The sequence below is a fragment of the Phaenicophaeus curvirostris genome, chromosome Z (assembly GCF_032191515.1).
Source record: "Phaenicophaeus curvirostris isolate KB17595 chromosome Z, BPBGC_Pcur_1.0, whole genome shotgun sequence".
In the NCBI taxonomy this organism is placed as follows: Eukaryota; Metazoa; Chordata; class Aves; order Cuculiformes; family Cuculidae; genus Phaenicophaeus; species Phaenicophaeus curvirostris.
Window position 1 is genome coordinate 49,488,052 of NC_091431.1, and position 17,909 is coordinate 49,505,960.

At 40.1% G+C, this 17,909-nt stretch overlaps 1 protein-coding gene across 4 annotated transcripts in view; it reads left to right on the forward strand.

Moving 5' to 3' along the window:
- Positions 1-1,358: 1,358 nt before the first annotated feature.
- Positions 1,359-17,909, forward strand: part of ARHGEF28 (Rho guanine nucleotide exchange factor 28) — a 78,779-nt gene continuing 62,228 nt past the window's right edge. Inside the window, exon 1 of one of the 4 annotated variants that reach the window (XM_069881118.1) lies at positions 1,359-1,404. Coding sequence is in view for 3 of the 4 variants with exons in the window: in XM_069881119.1 (XP_069737220.1) it covers positions 16,095-16,179 (85 nt within the window). In the remaining variant the exon portion in view is untranslated. Of the gene's footprint in view, positions 1,405-15,847; positions 16,180-17,909 lie in introns of those variants that run through there. The other 3 variants (XM_069881119.1, XM_069881117.1, XM_069881116.1) reach the window with 3 other exon arrangements.

The following is a 17,909-nucleotide window of genomic DNA, read 5'->3' on the forward strand; positions in this document are numbered from 1 at the left end:
CACTCAGACTTTTAAAGTAAATTTCTGCTGTCAAAATTACAAAAGAAATAGTCCGTTCCTTTGAGCTGAAAGATGATGCCTGGGATGCTTTGGTTGATGGCACTAGTGATTTTGTGCTTTGTGGTTGCACTCACTCTGTTAGAATGCAAGGGAAGATATATATTTGTCTGCTACAGAAAGTTAATTAATGAAAGTGGATTAATTACAAATTAGTGGTCAAGATATTGATCAGCATTGGACCCAGTCTTGACTCCAGCCAGCATCTGAGGGCACTACTGAGGTCAGGGACAACAGGCACACTGATTGCAGTAGGCCCAGAATTGCATTCTAGAATTTTATCTCACAGAGACCTGCAGGATAGGTGTAGTCATTGTTGCTGAAGATTGTGTGATTTAGGTCATAGGCAACTGTCATTAAATTGTTCTTCTAAAGATATATTGATTCAGCTCTTTTTTTCTAAAGTTAAGTGTAGATTTTGTGCAGTACCAAGAGGGAGCAGAAGTCCCAAAACTCCATATTCCTAAAGGCAGTTCCCAAACCCATCCTATACTGGTTGCTGAATTATACTTAATTTAACTATTTGCTAGAGCTGGAGAATAGAGAGGGCTTTGTATACCTGAGATCAGATGTGAACCTTGAATTGGAAGATTCAATACTCCCTCCCTTCCCCCACCCGCCCCATTTACCAGCATAACTCTGGATATATAATTATTATTACTAGAATATATTTACTAAATAATAATGTTCCTGAAAGCCTGGGGGATGCTGGTGTTCATTTACATACTGTAGCCAGGTTACTCCTCTTTGCTGTTTCACAATAGTTTTTAAGGCTGTGTTTGGGCAAAAGTTTGAAAAGAGTAGTCTGCCTTTTTCATAAACTGTGTCCTTCCCCTAAGCCCTGAGGAAAAAACATTAAAAAGAGAGTATCAGAGATGAAGTTTATTTTTGGGGTAAAAATGCAAGTGTAATTTCAGGAAATGCAAAGCTCTCTAAAAGAAAAGCGAGCCCAGTTGCTGTGCAGAGTTGTTGTGAGGCACTGGACTGGAACTGTTGTTTTTCTGAGTATGTGGTGTCTGACCAGCAGCTGGCTTGACAAATCATCATGTTTAGCTAGCCCGTTCATAACTGTGACAATGACATAGCACTTGTGAATCCAGCTTGCATGCTGCATATGGGAAGGCTACCATGGGGAGATGCATGGGCTGCCACGTCCGTTGTTCTGACTTACTTGCCTGTTTGCCTGCTCTTTGTGTGCCCCTTTCCTATTTTGAAAATGGAGAGAGATCAGCAGCATAAACCAAAGCAGGACCAAACTGAATTTGCTTGTTATTAAAGACAGGAATTTTTGCTTTCACAGGTCCTGTGAACTTGGCATCTGATGGATTGTCCCAGGATAATGGCAAGGTACACATTTCTACTTATACAAATAGCTAAGCTTTGTCTAGGTTGAGAAGTAGCAACCTCTGCCTGGCTATCTAATCACCTCCTAGAGCTAACATATAAGTAAGGTGACTAATGTCTGCCAGACAACATTTCCTGCCTGTTCCTATCCTGTGGGAATAGTGACGTGTGTAGATTATAATTATTTGAAGGAATCTGTTATGTGGTTGTGCACCAGAAAGCTGAATTCAAGGAGCAAGCTCTAGTTTTGGACTGGAAAGCTGTTCTGTTTGCGGTGATCCTTAGTCCCACTGGGGAGCCTGCAGCTCAGCTGACAGCTGGGGGCAGAGGGCACAACCAATCTACTCTGTGCACAAGCATCCTTGAGACTGTGTGATTCATTACATCTGAGGAGACAGTATCCGAGAGAGATCTTGTGGGTAACTGGGGGTCCTCAGCTGAGAAAAGTGCTTGATGTGAAAAAATATGGCAGTTCCCATTGCCTTCTGTATGGAGGCATCCAAGAGGTTTTGATGGGACCAGTATTTTTGAGAAGTCCTGTTATAGTTATGCAGTTGTACTTCATCTCTAGTCTTACATAGTACTTCTTATTTATATTGATCTGTTTACAAAACCAGAAAATCTTTATCTTGGTGGTTTTTTATCATGTTTTATACCAGGAGAGTAATATTTAGCTTAACCAGGTATGAAGCTAAAACAATGATTTAGCTTAAGAGAAACAAAATCTAATAAAACCTGGAAGAGCTAGTAAAAATGATATCTTCTCCATAGCAAAATACTATTGACTTTTTCAATGACATTTCAATTTAAAAGCATGTTTTTGGCTTCCTTTTTTGTTAGGTCATTATTTTTATAATAATCATTAGGTTGTTGGGTTTTTTTAATTACCAGCAATGCAGAAGATTGACCATTTCTTTGGGATTCACATGTTGCTAATATTATCTGTACAATCTAACAATTATATGTCTGCAATATACAGGCATTTTGGAGTTGATGTTGAAAATGTAGATTGAGGGCCAGAGGCTTGCAACTCACGTGTCTTGCTGGGGGGAAGGTGTCTGGTACAATGTTGACTATGTCTTATTTTAAGCTAGCATAAAGGCTGGAGTTCACCCTTTAAATAATGAAATGACCTATGATATTTTTACAGTTACGAGCAGCTCAGGTATTAGAGAAGGTGGCACCTTAGAAATTGAATCATTTAGGCTGGGAAAGACCCTTAAGATTGATTTCAAGTAAACCTAGCACTGCTAAATCCACCACTAAATGTATTGCTCCTTCCTTCAAAACACTATATTGGCTGATTAGGGCACAGCTAAACTTTGTAAGAGAATATCATGCTGAAAACTGAAGTTTGCATGGAAAGAGAGATATGATTTAGTCTCTTCTTCAATTATGTTTAGAGTTTGAGTCCATAAGGTTCATGCATGTATCTTAGAGTCTGGGAGTAGCATGCTGCATATGTTGCATTTATTAAAACGGATAAAATGAAGTGATTGCTGCTTGACAGTGGTTCAACCGAATTCTGAAAGCCTGTAGAAGAGCTTGCAATTAAGCACAAATACAACTATTGTCTTCAAAGCTCTAGATCAGGTTTTCTGCTTCTAGCCTTTCCGAGACCCAGTAATTCCTTCTAAAGTAAATGGAGATCATGTCCTGTTGGACATAGGTAAGAAATAATTAATCATTTTAACTTTCAAAAAGCTCTTTGACATGATGCGAAATACACACAAGGCAGTTTCTTTAAAGGAGGTGAAGGTCATTGATGTTGCAGCACAGCTTGGCAAAGGGTCAGTCATTTGTATCTATGTCTTTCAAAATGTCTCTAGTGTAGATGGATGGTGTATCCAACAGTATCACAGCACCCTAGCTTTTCTCAGTAGTACATTAACTGGAAGTATTTATATTCCACAGTAGTAAGTGGGTTGCGAGGCTGGTAGGAGAATATAGCCAATTGCACTAGACGTTTAGAAAATTGTAGAATAGTTTGAGTCAGAAAGGAACTTAAAGATTATCTAGTTCCAAACCCCCCTGCCATGGGCAGGGACATCCCACTAGATCAGGCTGCCCAAGGTCGCATCCAACCTGGCCTTGAACACCTCCAACGATGGGACAGCCACAACTTCCCATGGCAACGTATACCAGTGCCTCACCACCTTCGTGGTGGAGAAATTGGTCCTAATGCCCTTGAATCATCCTTGCAGCCTTTCTCTGGACCTGTTCCAACAGCTCCATGTCCTTGTTATGTTGAGGATTCCAGAACTGGACACAACACTCCAGATGAGGTCTCACAAGAGAGGACTAGAGGAGCAGAATCACCTCGCTCGACCTGCTGGCCAGGCTTCTGTGGATGCACCCCAGGATACTGTTGGCCTCCTGGGCTGCGAGCGCACACTGCCAGCTCATGTCAAGCTTCTCATTAACCAGCACCCCCAAGTCCTTCTCCACAGGGCTGCTTTCAATCACATCATCCCCTATCCAGTATTGAAACTGCAGATTGCCCTGACCCAGGTGTAGGACCTTGCACTTGGCCTTGTTGAACCTCATGAGATTCACACAGGCCCAGCACCACTCAGCTTGGTGTATTCTGCAAACTTGCTGTGGGTGCACTTGATCTCTCTGTCTATATCATTGATGGAGATATTAAACAGCACCGATCCCAGTACACACTCCTGAGGGACACCACTTGCCTCCATCTGGACATTGAGCTGTTGACCACTGCTCTCTGAATACGACCATTCAACCAGTTTCTTATTCACCGCACCACCCACCCATCAAATCCAAGTTAGAGAGTTGGATGTTGTGGGGGACCGTGTTAAGGGCTTTACAGAAGTCCAGATAGATTACGTCCGTTTGTTTACCTGTGTCCACTGCTGTGGTCACCCCATTGTAGAAAGCCACTAGGTTGGGCATACAGGACTTGACCGTAATCATCTCCTCGTCATCCATGTGCTTTAGCATAGCTACTGGGAGGATCTGTTCCATGATCTTCCCAGGCACAGAGCTGAGGATGACAGGTTGATAGTTCCCAGGGTCATATTTTTTACCCTTTTTAAAAATGAGGACATTGTTACCCTTCTTCCAGTCAGCTCAAATGGAATGGTGAGTATTTTTCAGTTTGGGGAAAGCTCTGATAACAACTTGGAAACAGAGGCTCATGCAAAACACAACAATGCAGAAAGAGACAGCAAGTAGCTCAGGTGTGTCAGTGGAACTGTTGTGCCAGGCACAAGGTGTCAGGCTGGCATAATTTGCCTGTGTTCCAGTGCTGAGGTCAGGACAGAGGAGTCCAGATGATGGCATTCAGACAGCTCATATGCAAACTTCAGTAGCTGCAAAATGAAGAGTTGCTCTGGGTGTGTGGAAAGGGCAGGAATACTGTGAATTGGTGCAGTATATCTTAGAGGGAAATGAGATGACGTAAAATAAGAACCTGGCACATTATTTTAATAATCTCTCATTAAAATGATTTAGTTCCCTGGTTTCACTCACTATTATGCCAAATGACTGTGCTTCAACTATTTCATCATGTTTGTCTCACACTCCCGTCCAATAAACACAGGAGCTGTGTAAAGGAATTGGGAACAGTAGCAAACATATTGATGTTCATGGTTATCCTGTCTTCATTGCTTGTATGCACAGAACAAGCATAGCAGTCCTTGTCTTGCACAAAAATGTAAGGTGCGTATGTGAGATGTTAATGCCCATATGATACATCTGTTTTTTCAAGCAAGACCAAAGTATTGCACTGCATATCATTGTAGGAGAGTGTGGAGACACTGGGGAGTGATTTTGGTTTGCTAATCTGAAGACATATCTGCTCCAGTCTCCACTCCAGTTACACCATCTAGAGGGAACATAAGGTAGCTGAAAAGCCGACATAGGGGAAGTTCTCTGCCCTGAAATTATAGCTGTTGTTTCTTACACCAGAAATGTTTTTTCCTTCCAAAGCATCATTTGCACAGTGTTAATTGTGATAGCTGAAACAGGAGCCAGGTCTTCTGGCTTTGAACCAGCTCAGTGTTCTCTCTAATGCTTGGATGGCCAGCTGCAGCAGATCCTGAGCCCTCTGCAGGGAATAAGCAAGCAACTTTGGCCATAGCACGTACTGTTACTTTGAAGTGGTAAAGTGCAGATTCTCAGAGGAGCTCTTGGGTAAAAAGTGGTGAATTGGCATACAAAGTAAAACATATTTAGGTGCTTAAAATGATTTAAATATATTTTCTTAGGCATATAGATAAAGTAAAACTATAAATATGGATAAAAGTGTGTAGATATACATATATCTGTACAAATACATGTGTATATAAATACCTATTATCCTGAGCACAGGCTCAGCTTATATTGAACTAAGAAAAATTCCCTGTTGTACCCCTTTTCTGTAAAATGCCAGCCCTTCTGTTTTTTTTTCCTGAGTTCTAATTACCTTGTAGTAAATTTAAGAAGATGACTTATTTGTGGAGAAACTACAGTGAAACTGGTTCTGCGTGTTTCAGAAATAAGTCACTGTAACTGAGAATTTGGTTTTAAGAAATGGAACACAGATTTACTGCCAGCTGCACTGTGGACTCTCCTTGCCCATCTTCCCATTGCACACTGAAGTTGGATGAAACACTTATAACATAGACATCTAGTGGAATTTTGCTGTTGACCCTAGAAGTGCCTGAGTGGCTTCCAGTCAGCGTAGTGTGTGAAATATGATGGGGCTGAAGTGCAAGGCTGTGGAGTGCAATAAAAGGTGGAAGTGGGGAGGGATTGAAGAAGGTTGGAAATAGTTTGATGACAACCAGAAATTTATAAATTGACTTCAGCTGGTGATAATCATTTATTTTAATGTAATAATCATTATATGTTCTACCCTGACTCATAGCATCCATATTGCTAAGTGTTGTAGTTTTGTCACCCTGGATTGTTTTAAACTGCTTTTTAAAAAATCATTTGCTTGGCAGTGTGGTTAAATGGCAATGTTTTGGCCGGAAAAGCTCACAGTGGGGGGTTAGGAGAGAAATGGAAATGGTCGTCAGTGGGGAGAGGAAGAGGGAAAACAGCTAAAGGGGGTTGACTGGAGAAGAATGAATGGAGATGAGCAAACTCTGGAGTCTCACTAGCAAGTTGAATGGGTAAATCAAAGAGGACTTCTAGGAGCAAGAATGTGAGTGCTCTTTGAATGAGTACAAATTTCCTGCTTCTGTTTCTCAGTTCTTTTTTCCATGTAGTTCTTGCTTTTAGAAACCTTTACTGAAGATCAGTCTAATCATAGAATGTTTGGGTTGGGAGGGATGTTTACAGACGTCATAGCTCCTCGAAGGGCTCTTCTGTATCTGCTCTGTTTTCATCCCCAGACTGCTCTGTCTTTCCCCACGCTGAGCAAAGTATCTTTATAGCGCCCTTGTGAGAATCAGTAGGATGAAACAAGTATACCAGCTCTCCTTGCTCCTTCTTTTCTTTGTCTTTGGTTTGGGACCTGGGTTCCTTAGGCACAGTTTGAGTCTTGCAGCTTGATTTTGAGAACTGTTCCTCTTAGCTTCTGCTGCCTGAAAGGCTTCTCATCCTCCAAGATTGCTAGAGAGCCTGTGGATTGCCCCTCACTGTGAGTGTCAGGGTAAGGATGGGCCAATGAGAAGTTGTGTGAACTACAGATCATAGGTTGTACGTTTGCCGTATTCAAGAATTAAAGGAATAGGAGTAGACTGTGGGGCACAATAGGATTCCAGACAAGGCTGAGCAAAGGGTTGATGGAGAACCCTGAGTTTAGCACTAGTCATAGCTGCCAGTCATGCTCCCTGACTCCCCCCACGGTCCCCCTCCCATCTGCCCTGGAAATCATTAGAGATCTGTTCTGTGTTTACAAGGCAACCCAAAAAAAAAAGATGGAAGGACAAAAGCTATATCCAATTGGGAAGAATGAATGAAAGAAACAAAATGGAAAGCAACAAAAAAAATATATCTTTTTCTTTCAATATTAAGCATATGTATTAATGCCAGGCATTGTCATCCTCAGAGTCAGCAACCCTGTAGGTTTTGAGAGAAAGTCTAGAAGCTGACAGCTGAATAGTGTTACTGTTGGGCATGTGATGGGATTAGCAGGGCATATGTTTTTAAACAGCTATAATTCCTTCCTGTTTTCCATAGCTGATTTGGGAAGAGGATGTTCACATTTGTAAGCTGTGAAAGTTCCTTTTTTTTCCAATAAGAAAATTCTAACCCCAAGTTTTTCTTCCAAGTAAATATTACCTTCCCCCGCCACCCCAACCTTCAGGAAGGCAGGATGATGTTAAGTTTCCAAAATATTTTCCCTGCTCTCCTAGTTACAGGATCAATGACCTAGTGGTGTCTGTCTAATCTATTCACTTTGCTCTGCTGGTGGTGAAAAAGTTCTGCGAGCCACGTTTTGCACTTCAAGAGATAAAAATACTGACACCAAATTTTTGGCAGCTTGCTATATGTGACCAGGCAGCTACAAGACATTTTTAGTAGAGTCTGATTTTCATATTTCCACAGAAATCCCGGTCAAACCACAGATCAGTTTAAGGAACAGAACATGATCATCATCATCTCTGAGTAAACCAGTAGGGTTGCACTGTAATCTGGTTTCAATGTTGCTGTTTTGTTGTTTTTTTAATTACATTTCCTTACTCTGGTTGGTAAGATTAGAAAAAAAGCATAGTCCTGCTGTCAGGAGTCCTGCCCTGATGCAGCTTTGGTTAGGTCTGTGAAATGATTAGTTTTTCTGCTGATTGAGGTCAGATCTTCTGCTCCTTTTTTTAGTGTTTCATTGCTTTTTAGTTTTGGTGGTCAGAATGTTTGCATTTGGAAGTGCTTTGAGTCAAATGTGCCTCTTTTGACATTGGAATGAAAGAAAATACTTTTATGGTTATTGATAGGCAAAAGCGAAAGTTACATGTTAAGTATTGTGTCTTTTAGGCAGTTACAGGAGTCATCTGGTTAAGGGTGCGCAGATCTTTTTTGATTATAGTAGTTTTTTCCTTTTTTTCAATTCTGTCTTTCCCTTATGTGCTCTTTGAGAGAGGCTGGGTGGTCCAACCATAGCATCTCTAGTCCAGGCACCGCAGACCTTTGCTTTGGTTTCTGTTCTTTAATGGGTTTCACAACAGGGCCTTGGGTATATGTCACTCATCTTTTCCCTGCGTCTCAGTTGTTCATCTGAAATGAGGAAGACTGTAGAGAGTGAGATGAGAAGTAGGCACTGAAATGCTTGGATGATTTGAGATGTGCAAATGTATAGACAAGTTGTGCTGAAGAGCTTCTGGAAGGTCAGTTTGTGCTAAAGGAGGCGTTTTTTAAAAAAGCATGTTTTTAGTTGAAAGGTAAATTTTATAAAAATTGTAGAGAAAAATAATAGTTGTAGAAAACTCTAGATTTATTGCTGCGGCTAATAACTATAGCACTTACACTCCATCTCATTTTGTTGCAGCTTTCAGAGATCTTTGTTGCTGCTTCTGCTTCTTCAAAATCTTTCCACAGTTCCTTGAATCCTGCAGAAGAGACCCTTAGCTTGGTGTTGATCTGTCAGAGTCCTGGCAGAAGCAATCTTTAAACAACTTTTAAACACAGCAGTATTTTATTTCAGTAGATAAAATGTATTTCCCTTTGTTTAGAGTGTCTATAAACAACTAAATATTGAAGACTGCAGAATAGTTGAGAACTACAAAAAACGGGGGAAGTAAAATCTTCCTGGGATTTAAGTCTGAACTGAGTTTAATTAAAAATTTGTGGAGAAATCTGGAAGAAGCAGCATTGGGCACTAGAACAAGTTTGTTCTTGTTTCTTGGAGTTTCCTCCACTCTTGATTTTCTGAGACATTATAATTCAAGTTAACCTCAAAAGGAAGACAGAAAGAATAATGAGCAAGTTACAGACGTGCTGTCTGGCTTCCCAGAACTTGTCCTCCTCTTCTGCCTAAAATCCAAACTAAATTTGCTTAACAAAATAATCCTTCAAGAAGAGTCTCTTTTTCCCTCTGATGTTTAAATAATCTCTTTTGCCTGTTCTTCTGCCCGGTCTCATTTCATGCTAACAAAAATAAATAATCTGGGATATATCTAATGTCAAGTTACTCTTAAAATGTGAAATATATTCCAGAAATACATTGTGAAGAAAACAGTTGTAGTTTTGGAAGTGGACATATGAACACATTTCTGAGCTTTCTTCTTCCTTGAGAGGCAGCCCTTCCCTTGAAGTCTTCCCTGAAATGTGGAAAATTAGATTTTTAACAAGACAGGTCTTTGGTGAACTTCTTGACTGTGCAGGCTGCCAGTGTAAGTGTAGACTCAACAATCAAGTCACTGGCGAAACTTCAGCATGAGTGAGGTCCAGTTCAAACTTGGGTTTGCTTTCATATGCTTTCTCCACATTGCTGGGGCTTGCACAGGGCTCCAAGGAGGTGAAACCAGGAAGAAATTTTTATTTACTCTAGCCCATAATTCTCAAGCTTCGCAAATAAACTCAAGGGAGCTTTTCATCAGGGTACAGGACAAACATCAACAAGCTTTCCATCCACATTTCTGCGACATATCCCAGCTAATCTTTTGATGTCAATAGATACTGGGCAAGGAGAGCATTTAGGCAAATTGTCTCTTTATGTACTTTGTTGGAAGTGCTTAGTAGTTGTTTCAAGAGTCAGGGCATACTGACCGCTGTCATATGAAAGTACTATTAATGAGCTTGTTATTCTAAATCACATCAGGTGAATGGTGCTGGTAAAAAAAAGGTGGAAAAAAAGAATCTGCAATCAGTCATGAACTGAACATCAGAGATTTCTGAGCCAGAGGAACACTGTGAAATCCTAACAGTGAACTGAACAACATGAAGAGGTTGGGACAAAGCCTGAGGTAATGAAATGAGTATGCCCAATCCTGACTCTCTGGAGCGACATTGAGTCAGGATTGGGCAGTGCTGCTGTTTTCATATGAGTTTTTAAAAACTCTGAGCCCTTCATGATCCCAATCTTCAGTGTGTTCTCCAAAGATTTTGCAGTACAACTGTAGTTTATGCAAACCTGTTTCTTTTAATTTGTCAACGAAACAAGATTTAAGTACCCACCACTGACAAACAGTTGCGTTTCAAAAGAGGAAAGTATTGCTAATAGCTCTTTGTAGGATAACACATTATTCATTTGTCACAAGCATGGTATTTTTAGCATGAAAGTGTTATTCTCATTGTAGCTGTTCTAACTGTAGCTGTCACTCTGCTTTCAGAGAAAACATTAGAAGAACAACCTTAAAACTAATTTCATAATTAACATTGTAATTATAACTATACCTGCAGGGTAACAGTAATGAGTTAGGTGTAAATTCAGATGTCATAGTCTTCTCAGTCTGGACGGTTTACAGCAGCATTATGGTTCCTTATGGCCTGTCTGGGTATTGTAAAAGAATACATCCATGTGGAAATAAATGCAGTGGAGCATAAAAACACTTGAACCGGCAGTCTAGCTTAAAGCAACTCAGAAAGTGGCGAACTCAAATTGACTCTGTTTCTCCTAAAGCCTGGCCTGACTGTGGAGTGTAAACTCAGAGGTCTGTGTAGAACTGCGTTTTTGGAGATGAGTGGGGTGGCCTGCTGCTCTCAGCAGGGTGTCTGTGAAGGCAGCAACTGTTCTGTATTAATTTCCAAGCTAGAGTGCAAGAAACTGCACAAATAAGTCCGTGAAAAATCAACCCAGATTTATAGTACTGTATGATAATTTTGTATTTTTCATTAATATTTCTGGTATCTGTCTACACAGCATCTGTAGGAGGTACTTATCTAGTGTGGTGGTTTTCATCATCGGTTGTTTGATTGGAAAGATGAAGAACACCTGCATGAGGGGAGGCATGAGGATGATTAAGAGGACTGGGGGTCAGGGCCATTTAACCTCATATCAGAATATGCCTAGATTTGATACCTGAATTCACCCAGGACTGTACTTTTTTTGGAGAGCAAAATCTTTAAACTGGTATGAGGAAGAGGCTCAGTGACACTAAGCACTAATTATCTTTCATGTTGTTGAAATCTGTTGCTTCACTGGGGTTGAAACACTAGAAAGTAGGCGTGTTTGAAATTGAATTGCACAGTGCAAGAAACTCCCTGTTCTTCCTTTACCCGCCTTGCTCCTTGTCCTTTTCAGCCCTCTTTTTCTATGGGTGACGTGGAACAAGAAGCTTTCCACATGATGCTAATGAGAGAGATGGGATGCACCCAATGCTGTAATACACTGGGTGGTGTATTGCACCTTTTGGGATCCTCTGCCGAACAGATGAAATCCCAAACTGCCTCAGTAGATCTATGTTCACAAAATAAGGAAATAAACCAAGCAGTTCCCTAAACTGAACATGAGTCACCTGTCAGACATTTAGCATTTATGAAGATCATAAAAACAAGTAGGAGAGGTTGTCTGCAAAGATCTTAAGGATCTGGGCTTGGTTCTGTGTTTTTCGATTCATCAGTGATTTGGGAAAGGAAGAAAGGGATAACAGTGATGTGGCAAAGTTTTTCTGACTAATTCAGTATAAACTTTCATAAGAAAGAGGTAGTCAAAAAAGTGTCTGACAAGATGTCTGTCAAATGAGAACTGTGAGGCTGTTCCTGATAGCAGTCTTCATAGTCATCACTTCATTGTTGTGGGACGGTGGAAGGAGCACGAGAGCTGGAGACTGAGTGATCTGTGGAATTTGGCTGCTAGCATTTTGCTTTTTGTCACCTTTAATTCATGTTTGCTGAGTTTTTAACACAGTTGTTAAGTCTAATGTAGGATATTGTGGTTATTTTGTCCAGGTATGTTATCCAAGTGTATCTTTTCTGTGGGAAGATGTGCAGTAATTAATAAAAACAATGGAGTAAAGAAAGTAGGAAAGCCATGTGTGTCTGTGGGTCACAGAGGCCTGTGGAGAAGTGTGTCTAGCTCTTTCTACATCATCTTTCTTTGTCAGAGCCTTCTCTGAAGCTCTGGGAGATGACTACAGGCTCTGCTGGTCATGAGGCAGAACCAGGTTTGGGGGCTGTCAACTTCATCCCTAGTGTCAGAGGAGCCTCTGCCCAGAGCAAACAGTGCAGGGCATTTTTGGCAGAGTCATTGTTGAAGCAGCTTTTATCACAGGTGTCCAACAGTGACCCTCTCCAGCCTTGTTTCTGGGGTCTGTAGCCCCGCTTTCCATCTTGTGTACATCTGTTCCTCATCAGCAATGGGGACACTGGGTGTAGAGGGATTGTCTCCTTCTGATGTGCCGCAGAGAAAGAGCTACCAGCTTTGGAGCTGGTTTATCAGTGTTTAGAAGAGAGAGCCCACCTGCTTGGCCCGCTGGGATTGTCCTCTGAGTGTGCTGGGGAGGTGGAAGTGCTGTTCCACAGGGACTGCAAATACTGGTGACATTCCTCTGTTTCCTTTTGTCTTGTCATAAGCCAAGGGAGCAGTCGGACTATAGACTGTAATGTCTCTGGAAAACATTTACGTCATGTGAATGTGTTTTGGCAAACACTGGGTGAAAGAATTTAAGACATTACATTATTTATCAAAAGCATTGGCCTCAGGTAATGCACACAAAACTCTTGTTTGTTCTTTATCTTCACATCTATGCCTTAGTATACATAATTGAAAACATTTTTTCAGTGGAAAGCAAGGTTAATATTTTCCAGCTAGAAAGCACATTTTATCTTATAAGCTGCCAGATCTATGTGCCAGGTGCATGCAAATGCCACCAATGAACTGCTGCCGCTTTAAAGACAAAGAGTGGCAGGTGAAAAGTAGGTTGGATCATCCCACAAAGTGCAAGAATGAGGAAAAAATACTTTTAGCCGAAGAATGTAAGGCAAAGCTGTTTGTCATGGCAAAAAGCAGCATGCAGTCTTTCATGGATGCATAAAGAAGTTTTGCAAACTGGAAAAAAATGGTCCTTCAAGGCATGTAACGGGAGTGATATTCAATTAACCTTTCAGAAATAGAGGTTAAGGTTGATAATTTATCTGCACTTTCAGATTGCCATTGACAAATTTTGTGCAAGATCCTTTCAGGGGAGATTGTACCAGGTGGTTGAAAAGCATAAGAGCTTGGCCAAAAACTAGAGGATAAGCAGCAAGAGTAAATTATCTGGTTTTTGTCACAGCAGTAATTTAATAGCTGGATTCTCTGAATATTGTGTAATAGGGCTGCTGTTGAAAAATTATTTAATGATCCTCGACTATTCATTTATATTAGAAGGTTATCAATTAACATCACAAGTTTTAAAGGAGGAAGCAAGCAATAACTGAGCAGTCAATGAAAACATTTATTCAGCATACAGAGGTCATTCAGGAAAGTAAATGTCTCGGCATGTAAAATATTTTAATGCTGTTAAATACAAGGGCTGCATTTCCGCATTGAGATTGTCTTGTTCAGTTCTAGTTATACCTGCCTGGGCTAAACAGAAGTCTGGGAATAACAATGGGAGTGAATAAGTGTATTTGTATTGAATATAAGATGAAAAAAGCCAGAATTGATCAATTTAGAGAAAAGATACACAAATGGAGATATCAAAGAAGTAAGCAAAATTTTACATTTATTGATGGGCTTGATGATCTTTAAAGTCTATTCCAACCTAAACGATTCTGTGATTCTGTGCTAAAGTATAACAAAGGAATAACTGCTAAAATTGACCGGTAAGAAATTTTAAAGCCAGTGTAAAATGTACAGCTCTCTTTAAAGATAAACTGCCCTACACCCATTTAGTACTGCCTTTTGTATATGCCTGAAATTAAGAGTTTTATTTGGGCTGGCATTAAATACATCCGTTGATCAAGAGAGCACACTTGGGTAGGGAAAATTACTGTGTAGAAGGGAAATCTTTTGTGTTGGAGCAATTGGGAAGACATTTCCTAAGCAAACAAGTAATTCAACAAATATGCTCCCTCCTTTCCTTTGCTCTTGAACCACTGCCACAGTCAGAGGTAGGTAAGTACCCTGAATGGCATGCAGGTGGGGAGGGGTTTGTCAGTGGCTGCATTCCTGCGTACCCAGGGGATTTATCAATGCAATTTGAACCTGACATTGCAGGGAGTGGGGATATTTAGAAGTGGATGCTTAAAGCATGAATTTATATCCTCTCTGTGTTTTCAGTCATCCATTGTCTGTTGTAATTCCCTGGAGCTGTTAATTATATATATAAATCAAAAAAAGTCTATGGGAGTGTCTAATATTTAAAGTGAAAGTCTAAGGTTTCCAGCATCTGGGTTGAATTATTCTTTTCAGACCTAACAAAGCTGGCAGAACTTCAGTTAAGGGAAGGGCAGAACAATGATGTGTTTCAACTTTGTTTTTTGTCATTTATGAAGCGCTTGTACAATAATTATTTATCCCTGAAAACCTGATAGATATTTTTCTAATGGGTTTTGAATTAAATTTGCATTTGAATTGCATTATTTTCTTTAAACAAATACATTGTTATCTCTGACTGAAATGCGGAATGAAGAATCACTTGAAACATAATACAGAAGTAGCGCTGCAGACCTCAGCAGCCTGAAAAATAATTGAAGTGAAGTAAGGAATGTTAACAAGCTCAAATGTCATCATCTTCCAAAAACTGACATTGAAGCTGATCCACATTCCCTCTTCTCCTTTATGTGGAATACAAAACCACATACATTGTAGGGTAACTAAAAGAAATGTTTGGTGGAGTTGGTTAAGAAACAGTGGACATGTTATTTTTGTATTAGCTCTTGTATAGCCACATTTGAGCCTGTTTAAAAAAAATGTAGTTTGTGTAGTGTAAAGATGTGGGGGGAAGGGATAATGAGTTCCTACTGAATACTAATTGCCTACAAGTTGTTCAGGGAGACTGTATAAGAATGGAGGATTTGTTGTAAATTAGTCACTAGCTGTATTGTGCATTGCTGCGAGGTTAGACCAGAGCTGTAAAGGTGCCAGCTCCACAAAATCTTTATGATTCACTGTCTAATTTGGTGACTGTGTGAAGGAGAAAATAATATTCAGACTGAAGATTATTGGAAGTAGAGCTCCTCTAATGACAGCACAATCTTTCTTTGTAACACTTTAAGCTATAAGCTCATTCGAAAGATGGGAGTGACAGACTTTTGACTGGGTTATCACTTCTTTTCCAGCTGCAACATCCTGAGGTCTGCCAAAGATGTAAATGCTGAGAGGGATGGTATTGCTTAGTGGTCATATAGGGTCCAGAAGATTGGTTAGTGCTCTTAGCTTACTGTTAATCTTTACTGCTCTTAGCATACTGTTAATCTTTGGTTTCTTTAATTCCAGCATTTTGCCTGTTCTTAAATTGAGAGTCCTCGTAAACCCCACTTTTAACAAAGAAAAAAAGCTTTGAAAATGTTTGCAATAGTTTGTTTATTTTTGAGACGTATTTTCCCATTCCTTACTGCTATTGTTTTCTTTTACATTGAAATGGAAAGGTGAGTTAATGATTCATTGGTGCACAGTGACCTTTCAAATAGCTCTGGACCACGATGCAACAGCTCCTCTCGAAGCTCTCATACTTTAACCTCCTTGCTTCTGCCTTAATATTTGCAGCCTGATCTGTCTACATGCCTGGACGCCTGAAGAGAGCAAACATTTACAGCTTCTCCCTCCCCTGTGTTTAGAGGGCAATTTGATCCTTCTTTGTCCATACTCTTAGACTTGACTTGCTATTGAGAACAATAAATTGCAACTTGGGGAATCTGCTCTCTGTTTCCTTAGCTCAAAAATGGACTCAGACTCTGATTCACCTTTTAATTACTCTTGGCCTTCCTTACCTAAAATGAGGATTCGAAGAAGGGCATCCAGACCAGGTAGAAAAAGCTGTTTTCTTTTAAATGACTCTTGCTTAATAGCTCTGCCTCTTTTTCATTGTCTGGTTGTGTGCAGGTGTCTATAAACAGCTTGCATGAGGTGGATTTTCTTCCTTTCTATCAAGAGTCTACCTCACTGTTCATTATGCTTTTGTAGATAACAGTGTTAGAATTTGTTAGCTAAGAAGAAAGCGTTTTCTCCAAATTATGTACTGTTCTTTAAAATTGTTTTTATTTCTTTACTGTCTCAGGGCTTTTTTCTTCTTGTTGCATGTCTAGTTTTCACTGAGCAGTTCTGACACCCTGGGAGCTTACAGAATGGCACAGCAGCGGTTACAATTGTTTTCATTTAGGGGAAATTTGGTAATTTAAATATGCCTCAACAGCTAACAGGAATTTTTAAAAGTTACGTACAAAAATCTTACCAGAGTTAAGAGGGAAATCTTTTGCGTTCTGTAAGAGAAAACAAAAGGGTCACTTACTTTCTCTGGTAGCAGGGTCAGTTACTGTCTTTGCACAGTTAGAGGTTGTCCTCTTTTATGGAGAAGTCCATGGGAGGTAAGCATTTTAAATGTTGTCAGTATGATAAAGAGAGTTTTAAGGAAGTTGAAAAGCACTGTCTAGCAAGTTTCTGTTAGGAAGAATTATCTTTGAAAGCTTTAATGAGTTTTTGCTACATTTAGAAGCCAAGAAATGAAGAGAAAGAATGGCAAAAAATGCAATTTGTACTTCCTTCCATAAAAGTGGTGGCTTTTTTGCATTTCAGAAAAGAAAAAAGCAAATAAGAGAAGTAAGATCTATCAATGTCTTTAAAGTCAGTGAGCTGGGAGAATCATGTTGTTTACATAGACTGAGATTTTGACCTAGTTTTAGACTGAAAAATGTGTACAGAATGCACATTTTAATGTGCAGAGCACTTTCTGAGGTTTTTACTTTTATTCATGGGGAAAATCCATTATTTCCCAAGTGCAAAGGTGTTTCTGTAATGTGCATGGATGCATGTACATACAATTTGCAAAGAAGATGAAATGGCTTGCAGAGTGCGTAGCATGCATTTTTCTGTTTCTCATGGGGACTCATTTTATCTGTAAATGCTAATGCTGTAGCTGTGCATCCATCCTTCGTGGCACTTATATTATTTACCTTTATATAGTTTTCCTGTGTTTTTTTTGAATACTTCACCTATTGTAAAGTACTGTATACATACTGTATTCACACCTGGTGCTTGCATATTGTAGTACTGCATTTTGTTTCCTGTTGCTGTTAACAGTATGTGAGCACATAAAGATTGTATGCCCAGATGGCCATATATGTAGGGTTGTTGGACCAAGGTGCTCTGGGTGCACTTGTGTTTTAGTAGTAAAGTCTAAAGGTTCGCTTGTGATTGGGGAATTGAAATCCTGGTTACTCATGGGATGTGAGAAGTGCCTGTGCTAGGGGCCAGCAGGCTCATGATCTGTGCTCATGATTTATACATTTTTCTGGTAGTAACTGAGCATGGCCAGTTGTTCTTGGCATGCAGGTGTGGGGCACATACCTAGCAGCTGCGTTTCTATCATGCAGAATTTCAGATCTCAGTGAACGAAAGACTCGGTGACTGATGGAAAGCGGTGCAGGATTCATTCTTCCTACCCCATATCTCATGAAGTCATCATGTACCCGCGTTGGATGATCCAGCTGATCTGGGCAGTGTCAGTGTCCTTCCTTGCCCCATGAACCAACAGGCTGTT